The 12,119-nt window shown below is 48.5% G+C and overlaps 1 protein-coding gene across 3 annotated transcripts in view; it reads right to left on the reverse strand.

Annotated features, from left to right (window-relative positions):
* The window catches only part of CPPED1 (calcineurin like phosphoesterase domain containing 1), a 103,553-nt gene extending 93,780 nt beyond the window's left edge, over positions 1 to 9,773 (reverse strand). The window contains exon 1 of one of the 3 annotated variants that reach the window (XM_047714079.1): positions 9,571 to 9,771. In XM_047714079.1, the coding sequence (XP_047570035.1) occupies positions 9,571 to 9,640 (70 nt within the window). In that variant the 5' untranslated portion in view covers positions 9,641 to 9,771. Of the gene's footprint in view, positions 1 to 9,570 lie in introns of all 3 variants that reach the window. The other 2 variants (XM_047714080.1, XM_047714078.1) reach the window with 2 other exon arrangements.
* Positions 9,774 to 12,119: the final 2,346 nt, after the last annotated feature.

Raw genomic sequence — 12,119 nt, forward strand, 5'->3', positions numbered from 1 at the left:
CAGAGGAGAGATCAGGCTGGCACATGTGGGCTTGAGGAAGACTTAAAGTCTCCATCTCCCAAAACCCTCACCTGGTCCCAGGACAGCCTCGACTCTGAGGCTTGCATGCCAGGCTCCAATCCCATGTCCCCCTTTCATGAACCACGTGACATGACCAGGTTAAGAACCAGATTCTTAACCTCTCGGGGTGTCAGTGTCCTCACCCCTAAAGTAAGAGGAACACAGCTACCCCAAGAAGGACTGCTGTGAACAATGACTGAGCGCATACACATAAAGCATTTACACGCTGTAAGCACACAGTAAGCAGTCAAGCCTGAGCTTCTAGGATCAGAACTCTCAATTATGGTAACTCCTACCCCTGTCTGAGCAGAGACGAAGCCCCCAAAACCTTTCCCATTTATTTAATCTGCACCGCTCATAGGGCGTGCAGAAAATACTGGATGATACAGATACACGCACACAAACACACAATTACCGTCTTTCATCCTGACACCCTTCCGTTCACATACGGGGGCTACTGCTTTGGATAGAGAATGTCAAAGACAGGGAGCCTTTCAGCTGCTGGGAGGCTTCCCGGCTAAAGGGCAAATGCCAACGAAATGCAGTTTTTTGCGGGTTCTCCCAGGAGCCATCTGCACAGTGAATCACGATCTAAGTGTCTTCAGCACTACCCCTCATCTCCTCCGGGGACTAATCTTATTTTAGGGGTTAAAAACAACAACAACAGTAGCAAAGCAATCCTCACCACTCTGGGACTCTTTCTGGTCCAACCATCCAAAAGTCCTGACCCTAAAGCTGCCAGATCTTATGCCCCATTTAATAGTGTCATTCCTGAGCACCTGCCCAGGGCTGGAGTGGTGGGGGTGGGGGGTGGGGTAGGGAGGGCAGTGATGACAGCGAAGGGGTGCCAGGCTTCTTTCTGGGGTAATGAAAATGTCCTAAAAGCGACTGTGGTGACGGTTGCCCAATTCTGTGAACAGACAAAGTGCCACTGAATTGTACCCCGTAAAAGGGTGAATTGTATGGTGTGTGAAGCTGTTTAAAAAAAAAAAAAAAAAAAATAGTGCCCTTCGGGGCCCTTTCCTCCCCCCAAATAATTAACTTCGACAGCAAGAGCCTCAGAGTCTCCATACTGCTTTCCCTAAGTAGCAAACTGAATTCATCCGACCTCTCTTTTCTTTGCCTAAACGCATCCAAAGGTGGTTTGTGAGGCGCACAAAAGCTTCTGAGTCATAGCTTGGCGGCCACGCTGGCCATTCGGGGATAAAGGACCTGCCAAAATCGTTATCTGCAACCCTTCGGAGAAGGAGCAAGGCAGACAGGCCAGGGCTCCTTGGCCAGGCGGCTTTCAGCATCATCAGCTGTCCTGATGCTACTGCAGACAACAGCAGCGGGGGGTGGGGTGGGGGGACACATTTCCTGAAACTCTCTCTTGCTTTTCCAAAGCAGAACTCCATTTGGGGTCTGCCTCTTTGGGGTGGATGCTTGCTATGACTTGTTTCCCACCATCAGCCATGCTCCCCTGCCAAGACAGCAGATGGCTGCTGGCCCAGATGGTGCTTCGGGGAGAAGTGGAAGAAGGTGCTGTCTCTGGGCAGAGGTGCCCTGCAGGTACTAGGCTGGGCTAACAGAGGCCCTGCATGCAAGGAGAAGACACCCCCTCCCCAGGGCAGATGTGGCCCGGAGAGGGTACCCACCTGGTAACAAGAACCTCCTTCCACAGACACCTCTGAGCAGTGCATGAACCCCAGGGCAGTTTGCAAGGGATCCTACGGATTGATTCAATACCTTGGTTTCTGTTTTGTTTTGTCCAGAGGCTTCATGGTGTAAGCAATGTGTTAGGCAGATACCGAAATGTGATCACATTTACTCATTTCTTTCTATAACAAATGGCCACTGAGGGACAACCACTGCCAGACACCGTCCTAGGGGTGGGCTTCCTGCCCACTATAATTTCCTCCAGGAATTTATAGTCTGGGGTCACGAAAAGGCATAAAAGTCACAGGAATAAATACACAACTATAAACTATAGTAAGTGTCGTAAAGGAAAGAATGAGTGAAGGGAGTAGGTAACAGGGCCCTAACTGTGGATGGGAAAATGAGCAGAGAGAGAGAAAGAGAGAGACAGAGAAAAGCCACGTCGAAGGAATGACGGGCCCAACTTTTGTCTCAAAGAGATGGCTCTGAATGCTGTCCTGGGAACAGACCAATCGCAAGAGTGGATGCAGAAGGCTGCTGGGACTGTCCAGGTGAGAGATGCAGGTGGCTGCGGGGGTCACAGTGGTGGGGGCTGGCAAGGGAACAGATGGACAAAACCAAGGTGAGCTCTGGAGGTTGAAAGGAGGTGGCTGTGGGAAGAAGGGGAGGAGGAGAGGTCTGGGTTGACTCCTGGGCTTCTGGCTGAACAGGAGTTGGGGGAAGATAGGAAAAGGAGCAGACTGGGAAGAAGATGAAGAGTTCTGTCCTATTCCAGTATGTTCCGGTGGCAAGGCCAAATGGCCACGAGCCAGAAGAGCTGCGCTCCCTTCTTGCCTCCCACCCAAGTGTTACCAACTGTCTAGACGCCCTCACGTAAATGAAGCCACCATCATCACCATGGCTGCATCTTTTTTTTTTGTAATTTTTTTATTATATTATGTTAGTCGCCTTGCAGTACATCATTAGTTCCTGAGGTAGCGTTCCATGATTCATTGTTTGCATATAACACCCAGTGCTCCATGCAATCCGTGCCCTCCTTGATACCCATCACCGGGCTCACCCATCTCCCTACCTTTCTCCCCTCTAAAACCCTCAGTTTGTTTCTTGGAGTCCATAGTCTCTTATGGTTCATCTCCCCCCTCCGATTTCTCCTGCTTCATTTTTCTCTTCTTTCTCCTAATGTCCTCTGTGCTATTCTTTATGTTCCACAAGTAAGTGAAACCATATGATAATTGACTCTCTCTGCTTGACTTATTTCACTCAGTATAATCTCCTCCAGTCCCATCCGTGATACAAAAGTTGAGTATTCGTCCTTCCTGACGGCTGAGTAATAGTCCATTGTATTTACCCCAAAGATACAGATGTAGTGAAAAGAAGGGACACATGCACCCCCAATGTTCGTATCAGCAATGTCCATGATAGCCAAACTGTGGAAGAAGCCGAGATGCCCTTCAACAGACGAATGGATGAAGATACGGTCCAAGTACACAATGGAATATTACTCAGCCAGCAGAAAGGATGAAAACCCACCATCTGCATCGACGCGGATGGAACTGGAGGAGATGATGCCAAGTGAAATAAGTCAAACCACAACTGCACCTTAGACAACTCGAGCCAACACTCTGCCTTCATTTTACAAAGGAGGAAGGACCTCCGGCATTAGTGGGACTAGGTTTTTTTTTTTTTTCCTTTTTCTTTTAAACAAGGGTACATGGGGACTTTGGGCATTCTTTCACTCAACAAATATTTCCTGACTGTCTGGCTACATATCAGACCTGGTCCTGAGAGAGGCTGAGAGTGGTTCTCGGGCTCCCGGAGGCTCCAGTTGCCAGGGCCCCATGCTATCACCTGTAACTAATTGGGAGGGCTTGGCAAAGTGAAAAATCCTATGCTTCACAATTATAAAAAGCTACCAGTTAGTCCTCTCTGTGAAAGAGACACTCTCTTAACAAACCTCCAGATCCACCAACGCTCTCCACGCCCTCCGCAAAGGCATGCACTGTCACCCGAGGTTCCTCAGGGGTTCTGTTCTGCACATCCATCAGAAGTTGTCCCCGAACCTGTTCATGCTAACGCTTATTTTTAAATCAACCAATTGAACATGTAAACCAGGGAAATATGAATTGTAAAAAGGGCTGCTTCTGATAAAACTAAGACAGACGCTTCCGGAACACTCAATAAAAGGCAAGCTCGTGAAAATAAAGTACTGTTGAATTAGGTGTTGTGGAGACAAGCGTAAAAGATTAGAGGGAAAAGCAAGTATAAACCTAAAATTCTTTACCCGGGAGTGCTTTCCAAGTGATTTTTAACTGACTACTCCATTGGAAAAAACCCAAACTGGAAAGGATTCATTATGGGTGTTGTTTATGCAAGAAAGGCTCCATGGCAGGCCCATCTGTAAACCCAACACTCCAAGACAAGTCCTTGGCCCGACCTCAAAAGAATGGTAAATGAATGTACATTTATCGTTTACATTAAAAGGAAATGTTAAAAGAATGTGTAATTTTTTTTTAATTCCCTTCTTTGGCTAATTTTTTTCTAGTCATTGACCAACTACAGGTTTCTACTACTGTAATATAAAAAAAGAATGTTTTTTCTAATAATTAGACCCTTACCCCATACCACACATAAAAATTAATTCAATATGGACCTAGACCTAAATGTTATCAGCTTAAACTAGAACACTCTTCGAAGAAACGCAGAAGTCAATCTTCACAATTTGTGAAGGTTAGGCAAAGGTTTCTTAGGACATTAAAAGTGCAAGTGATAAAAGAAAAATGTGGTAATCTGGACTTCATCAAAATTTAAAATTTTGGTGCTGCACAGGATATTATCGAGCAAAGGAAAGGAGAATCCACAGAACAGGAGAAAATTTTGCAAACCATGGATTTGATAAGGGATCTGTGTCCAGTATATATAAAGAACTCTTAACAACTCAATAAAAAACACGACCCAATTAGAAATGGGGCAAAGGACCTGAAAAGATATTTCTTCAAAGACATACAAAGGGCCAGTGGGCACATGAAAAGATGTTCAACTTCACTAGCCTTTAAGAAAATGCAAATCAATACCACAATGAGATACCAATTCACATGCATATGGTTGGCTATAATCAAAAAGACATATGATAAGTGGTTAAGTGTTGGCAGGGACAGAGAGAAATGTGGACCCACGTATCCGAATGGTGGTAAAATGGTGCAGCTGCTTCGGAAAACAGTTTGGAAGTTCCTCAAAATGTCAAACGTAGTTACTTATACGACCCAGCAACTCCAACGTCAGGTGTCTACCCAAGAGAAATGATACGTATGTCCACGCAAAGATCTGCATGTGGATGTCCCTAACAGCTTTATTCTTAACAGCCAGTGTCCAAGTTGGGGAACGTCTGCCAAAGTCCAAAAGTGCATCAATGGGTGAATGGATGAACAAGATGTGGTTTCCTGTACCATGGAATACCGTTCAGTAAAAAGGAACAAAGTGCGATTATCCGCTACGACAGGAGAAACTCTTGAAAAGATGATGCTCCAGGAAAGAAGCTAGGCACAAAAGACCACAGATTATGGGATTCCGTTTATACGAAATGTCCAGAAAAGGCAAAGCCATGGAGGTAAACTAGTAGTTGCCTGTGTAGGGAGTGGAGACAGAACAGACTGCAGATGGGCACAAGGTTTCTTTTTTGGGGGGGGAGACAGAAAGGTTCTAAAATCCCAACACTGTACGATTCTGCAAACTGATTAAAAATCACTGAACTGTGAACTGAAAATGAGTGAATGTTATGGTACCTCCATAAAGTTATAAAATAGAGAAAGGCGGGCGCCTGGGTGGCTCGGTGGGTTGGGTTGCTGCCTTCGGCTCAGGTCGTGATCTCAGGGTCCTGGGATCGAGTCCCGCATCGGGTTCTCTGCTCGGCAGAGATCCTGCTTCCCTCTCTCTCTCTGCCTGCCTCTCCATCTACTTGTGATCTCTCTCTGTCAAATAAATAAATAAAATATTAAAAAAAAAATAGAGAAAGGCAAAAAAAGAAAAAAAGGCACTCAAAAATAAAAGTTGTCTCTTAGAAATGTTAGGACAGGAACGTTTTACATGCTAATTTTGACGATGATGATGGTGATAATGAGATGGGGATAAGTAATCAAAATTTTTGTTTTGGTCACAGAAGCCCTTCTCAAATCAGAGATGATTGGTTTGGCCTAAATATACGGCATAATTAATAGCATTTATTTCATTTTCATTTTTTTCACTGATCTGTTGCAATTTTTCAAACTATAGTATTTTCAACCCCGTTCAGACCTGGATACACATTTCCAGGTCTACTAAGTCTAGAAGAGTTCTTAGGTGAAACCTGGAAGAGACAGGGCAAGTTTTTTGTTTTTTTTTTTGGAGACTCCAATTATTTTCTGCCACATGAGAGGATTTCCAGAGGGGACTGAGAAATATTCAGGTTTGGCAAAATCTCTGAAACAGCTTCAGAGATTTAAAACGTCCGGGGAAATCATCTTTTTAAGAAAACCAACGAAGAGCCCTATTCCTCAAGGGGGAAAATATTCTGGTAGTAAAATGAAACTGGAAAAAAGAACAGTTTAGGATCCAAAAACAAATTTAAAAAAGGTTAATTTTTGATGCCTATTTTACCTTGATATTTCTCCTTTTTTAGAATTTCTTCGAAACAGATGTTGCCAACTTTTTAGAAAAACAATTATTTGCTGGGAGAAAGTAGCTTGATTAGGGTATGTGTCAAGGAAATATAATTATCAATTTGCCTAATTAAAATGAATATCTGAACACGCCTGAGGAATGTGAACCCTCTCAAATGAGACAAGTACAACTTACTCTGTATAAACATGTGCAGATGGATCCTCACAGACAGTGTTAACAGGGAACAGATGACTAAGAATACTGAAGAAGTACAACGCAGTCCTGTCACTGCCATCCGTCCCCAGGGGGAAATGGTCTTAGGGTGTTCATACCACCCACTGGATGTCTATGTGCCCCCCGAATTCTTACGTTGAAACCTAGACCCCAATGTGATATGTGGTGTTGGTGAAGCCAGGAGGGCTTCGTGGTGAGAAGAATTAATGCCTTGTGAAAGAGACCCCAGAGTGCTCCCTCCCTGCTCCCACCGTGGGAGGGCAGAGCAAGAAGATGGTCATCTGTGAACCAGGCAGCTCTGCACCACACACGCCTTCCACGGGCGCCTTGATCTTGGACGTCCAGCCTCCAGAACTGTGAGAAGGGTCTGCTGTCTATAACCCACCGGGGGGTGTGGTGCTGGGTTATGGCAGCCGGAACAGACTGAGACAGCGCTCTTCCCTTCACTTGCCAGGCTTCGCTTGAGGAAGAAACTTCCGCAACTTCAGGAGGGGCTTCGAGGAGCGAGTGTATGAGGGTTATCACGGCTGTCATTCTGGGCAATGCTGCTCGAGTTAACCAAAGACGACAGGCAGCATGTATTTTAGCGAGAGACCGGGAAAGGCCAGTGGCTTCCCTTTTTCTCCCCGCCCGGCCTCTAGAGCCTCCCTCCCAGCTCCAGCGAGTTCACCTTCCCACAGGGCCGGGCCTGGCAGTGGACCCCCTACAAGCAGCTCTCAAAGCTGCCAGCGATGCCCACAGGAGATGCGCCCTTGATGAAGACCAGGTGAGGGCAATGGAGGCACCTTGGCAGTGGACTAGGGCTTCAGCACCCAGGGACATGAACCCTCCAGACTGGGTGTTCTAAGCCCGACCCGCCAAGGCAGGGCCTCTAAAATTTTGCCCTGCGCTAAACGGCCCACACCACGCATTCCTGCTGGGGACGCTCCGCCCAGAAAGGAGACCCGGTGTGGGCCCCACTGCTACGGGAAGTCCAAGGTCACCCTCCCTCTTCCTAGCTCAGCAGGGTAAGCCTCCAGTCCTTTTATCTTCCCAGTCTCTCTCCCCACCTCCCTGTTCTTGTCCAGGAGTGACTCTCCTTTTCTCTGGACCCCATGGCAGACCTGTGGCAACTCCAGGGGGTTCAGAAGTTTTGACACCCTCCGTATCCCTCCCTATAATCTCCATCAGAAGCCCTCCCCACAATCACCTGCACCTCTGGCTACCATGAATAAATACACCCGAAGTGAACAATGCGGGGCATGGTAATGTTGCTTCAAGACAAGTTCTTGGGCTCTAGCTGGCAATCGGATTGCACCCCAAATTCCTCCGATGTAGAAATGCTTTTGCCCTCACTGCTACTGCTAGACGATTCCTTCCAAAATGGAAATCTGATCTGGGTCCTGGTTTCCTCACACATGCACCTTAAAACTCTTCCATACTCTTTAGAGACAAAAACTCCTCAATTACTCCCCCCACCAACCCCCCATCCTTCCCTTTCCCAACCCACCCAGCTGCAGACTTTGACGCCTGTTCCACCCACCCACCGTCCACAGCGCTCTTTCCTCCCTTCAGGGCCTGCTGACCTCACACTCATCCTTCACCATCAGATAACACACCCCTTCCTCGCGGAAACTGCTCCGCATATCCAGCAACAGAAGGTATACAGGAGAATATCGCCCAGGAGAACTAGAGCTACTTACATCGACACAGATTAAATCTCAAAAACCTCATGCTGGGGGGGGGGGGGGGTGAAAAGTCCTATTAAAATATTTAGAAAACGGGCACTACTGCAGACTGTATTTTCCCAAATCTGCCACAGCTATATTTCTGGGCTCCCACGGGCTCTTCGAGAGCCTTGCCACTCCCCACCAAGAACTGCAGAGAGAGAAAAGGAGGAGGTTTGAGGACAGAGACCTTGAGGAGGAACCTGCTTCTTACATTAGGCTAGCCACGGAAAAAGACCACCCCGGAAGGGGCCCAACTTTAACTAGGGTTGGAAGGTTGAGACAAGGCAGGGCCCTATCAGCCCAGCGATCAGCTATGGGAGCTGAGAGAAAAGAAAGGCCTTGGAGAAAACCAGCGCGGCAGGAACACAGGGCAAAGGGTAGGATGGCAGGAATGAAGGAAGAAAGGTGATGAGCAGGAGCCAGATCGTGCAGGGCATCTGGGTGATGTCCCCGGGGGGCTCACAAAGCTGGTGAGTGCCTGGGAGGGGATCTTTACTCCAGGCAGCAGCAAAAAGCCAGGGAGGACCCAGAAACCAGGAACGTGCCTCCCTCTTGACTTAGGGCTCGGCGGCTAACCTTCATTTAGCCCATGCTGGACACTAGGTTAGAAAAATCCTTTTAAGCTGTTCACGCTTCCCCCGGAGGAAAACAAAAAACAAAACAAAACAAAACAAAAAACCCAAACACTTTTGCCACGAGACGGACTAAAGCCAAACCCCAAGCACTGAACTCTGACCCGGGCCTGGCTGCCCTCCGGCCCCGCTGTCCCGATGGGCACAGGGCACATTCCGGGGGATGACCCCACTTGCTAGAAGTAAGCGGGCCTGGGGAGTAGAAAACACATCCTGGGGAACCATCGCCATAAAAATAGCCTCATCTCACACGCAGCGAGCGCCGACGAGCGCCGCACACAAGATCACGGTTTGTGTCCCCCGCGGGCAGGTGGGGAAACTGAGGCCGAGCCCTCCTGAGTCACGTGCCCAAGGCAGGGCTGAAAGCAAGTCTAACGCAGCCCAGGCTCCTCTGAGGCACGGTTTGCTGCCTGACTCCTCTCTCAGACAAATTAGGTCACGGCCAGCGACGCCCCACCGCCAACTCGCAACAGCGCCCCTCGAAGCCCTAAGCGCGGGCGGTGAGGCCGCTCCTGCGGTCCTCAGGTTCCCCATCCCCCGCCCCCGGGTGCAGCCCCCGAAGCGGTCCGGCTGGAGGCGCGCGCGCCCCCAGACCGACGGTTCCCCCTGCGGAAGGTTCCGCAGCCTTAAAGTCATCCCCTCCCCGAGCGACAGGCCGGCAGTACCTGAGAGAAACGCGTCTAGGGTCCTGCCCCTGGCTCGGCGGAAAACACCCACCGCCTCCGCAGCCGACATGGCGAGCGAGTGTCTGCCTCCCGTGGGACGGAGCGGCTGGACGCCACACAGCCCAACCGCCGGGCCTGTCCTGCCCCCCTCGGGGCGGCGCCCTCTGCTCAGGGCGGGGCGGCAGGGCCGGCGCGTGGGGCTCGGCCGCTCGGGGCGCCGCTGGTGCTGCCTGAGCGGGGCGGAAGCGTGAGCGGCCCCTCTGGGATCGATTGGGGCGCCTGGCCAGTGGAAGCGCCTAGACTGGAGCCCACGTGCATCCGCAGGAGGGCTGCTCTGGGGCTCAGGCTGGGGGGCCCTTTCTTTCCCCTCGGGTGGCCTTATGAGATCCCACAGGTAAAAATACAGGACACACCGTTAGGTTGGAATTTCTGATGAACGATTCTGATGAATGATTGTTTAGTATAAGTATAGCCCATGCAATATTTGGGAGATACTTACACTCAAATTTTTGCCTTGTTATCTGAAATTCCAGTGTAACAGGGCTCCTGTATGTCATCCGACAACTCTCGTTTGAGGTCAGAAGAACTGGGCTCTCCCTCAGGACAGTCCTCCAAGCCACCAACCATGATCTAGGACAACTGATGACGCAGCATTTCATCATCATCCTGTTAGTGTCGTCATCGTTCACGAGGGATCTTAGCTCGCCTGATCTTCATACCAGCGCCAGGAGATGGTGCTGTCATTGGCCGCATTTGTCAGAAGGGGAGACTGATGATGCTCAGAGACGTGGAGCCGTTTGCACAAGGCGACTGCCAAGGAGTGAAGTTGCCACTGAACCAAACTGGGATCTGTCCAGGAAAAAGGAAGAAAATAAAAATAAAAAAATAAAGCCATTGTGCTACACTGCTTTAGGCCAGTGTTTGTTAAAGTTGTTAAAAACACAAATTCCAGGAGGAGTTGCACCTATTTAATCCAAATCTCCAGGAGAAGGGTCTGCTTTTAACTCCTTAAGGAGTTCTTTTGATCTGCCAAGTTTGGGAAATTCTCAGCTAGCTGCCTACATCCAGGAGACTCTGCCTCCAATCTTGGACAAGAGTTCTAATAACGAATAGTCAGTCCTCAATGAGCATTAGGCGTTATTATCATCATCACTATTAATCACCATATCCCTATTCCCTGCATATTATCTGGCCCAGGGGAGGATTCTCAGGAAACAGAGAAGAGGGATAGACAAAGTAAGAATTAAAAGTGCCAGTGGGGGCTTCAAGACCCTGCAAGACACCGCCCCCCCGCCCCCCCGCCCCCCCCCCCCCCCCCCCCGTAACTGTCCTCCTTTGATTCCTTAAACATGCAAATCAAGTTCCCTTTTTGCACAAATGGTTCTTTCTGCTTAGGATGCATGTGCCCATTTAAACATCAAAGCCTCTACTTAATCACATTTCCAAGGAGAGGCTTTACCCCCCACACTTGCACAGATTCTTCCTATTTAAACCAGGTATCCTCGTTCTTTTTATAACACTCTGTTCTTGTCTCTTAAAATAGGTAGCCCTGGGGCGCCTGGGTGGCTCAGTGGGTTAAGCCGCTGCCTTTGGCTCAGGTCATGATCTCGGAGTCCTGGAATCGAGCCCCGCATCAGGCTCTGTGCTCAGCGGGGAGCCTGCTTCCTCCTCTCTCTCTGCCTGCCTCTCTGCCTGCTTCTGATCTCTCTGTCAAATAAATAAATAAAATCTTAAAAAAAAATAGCCCATTGCACAGTTGGTGCTATCACCACACATGGTGATTATTTACAGGTGTACTTGTTTGTTTCAGGTGTCATTATTTATTTCCTGATGTCTTTCCCGACTGTCTTGCTCACCAGGCAGTGTGCTTAAGGCATAGACACCCCTGTGGCTGCTGCATGAATAAATGGATTATGGCTATCCTGACAATATAACCCTGATTTGAACCTGGGCAGTGGTTGGGCATAGCTCTGTTGGTAATGATGATGAGTAACTTCAGAACTACAAGGGAATCACTGAATGATAATAATGGCGGGAACCAGACCTGCACTGGGTCCCAGCAGCCTCTTAGCCTCATTACCTGTCCCATCTTCCCCTATCACTGTACAGATTGGTGGTTCCATTCTCCTCTGACCGTGCTCTTGCAGCTCATACCCTCTTTCGTGCAGCTCTCTGCCTGGCAGCATGAGAAGAGCATATTTTTAGACAGTAGGACGTGTTCTGCTGGACCTGTTCAGTCCATTTCCCTTCTGTGCAAACCTTGAGCAAGTCATGTAATCTTTCTGAGCTTTAACATCTTCATTTAAAATGAGATTATAATAGCACCAACCTCATTTGCTTTTGTGAGAAGTCAGTGAAGTTCTGGGCAGTTTCTGGAACATACGAGATGCCTGGTACATTTTTTTCTGAGTCGATATTGCTGTTATTATTGTCAGACTATCCCTTCAACTCATTCTTTTCTAGTCAAAATTCTCTTTTCTCAAGACCAGGTGTTCTATCGGTCAGGTATCATGTACTAGTAAATAACTCAAAATCGGTTCAAATTGGCT

The sequence above is a fragment of the Lutra lutra genome, chromosome 18, assembly GCF_902655055.1.
Source record: "Lutra lutra chromosome 18, mLutLut1.2, whole genome shotgun sequence".
Classification (NCBI taxonomy): Eukaryota; Metazoa; Chordata; class Mammalia; order Carnivora; family Mustelidae; genus Lutra; species Lutra lutra.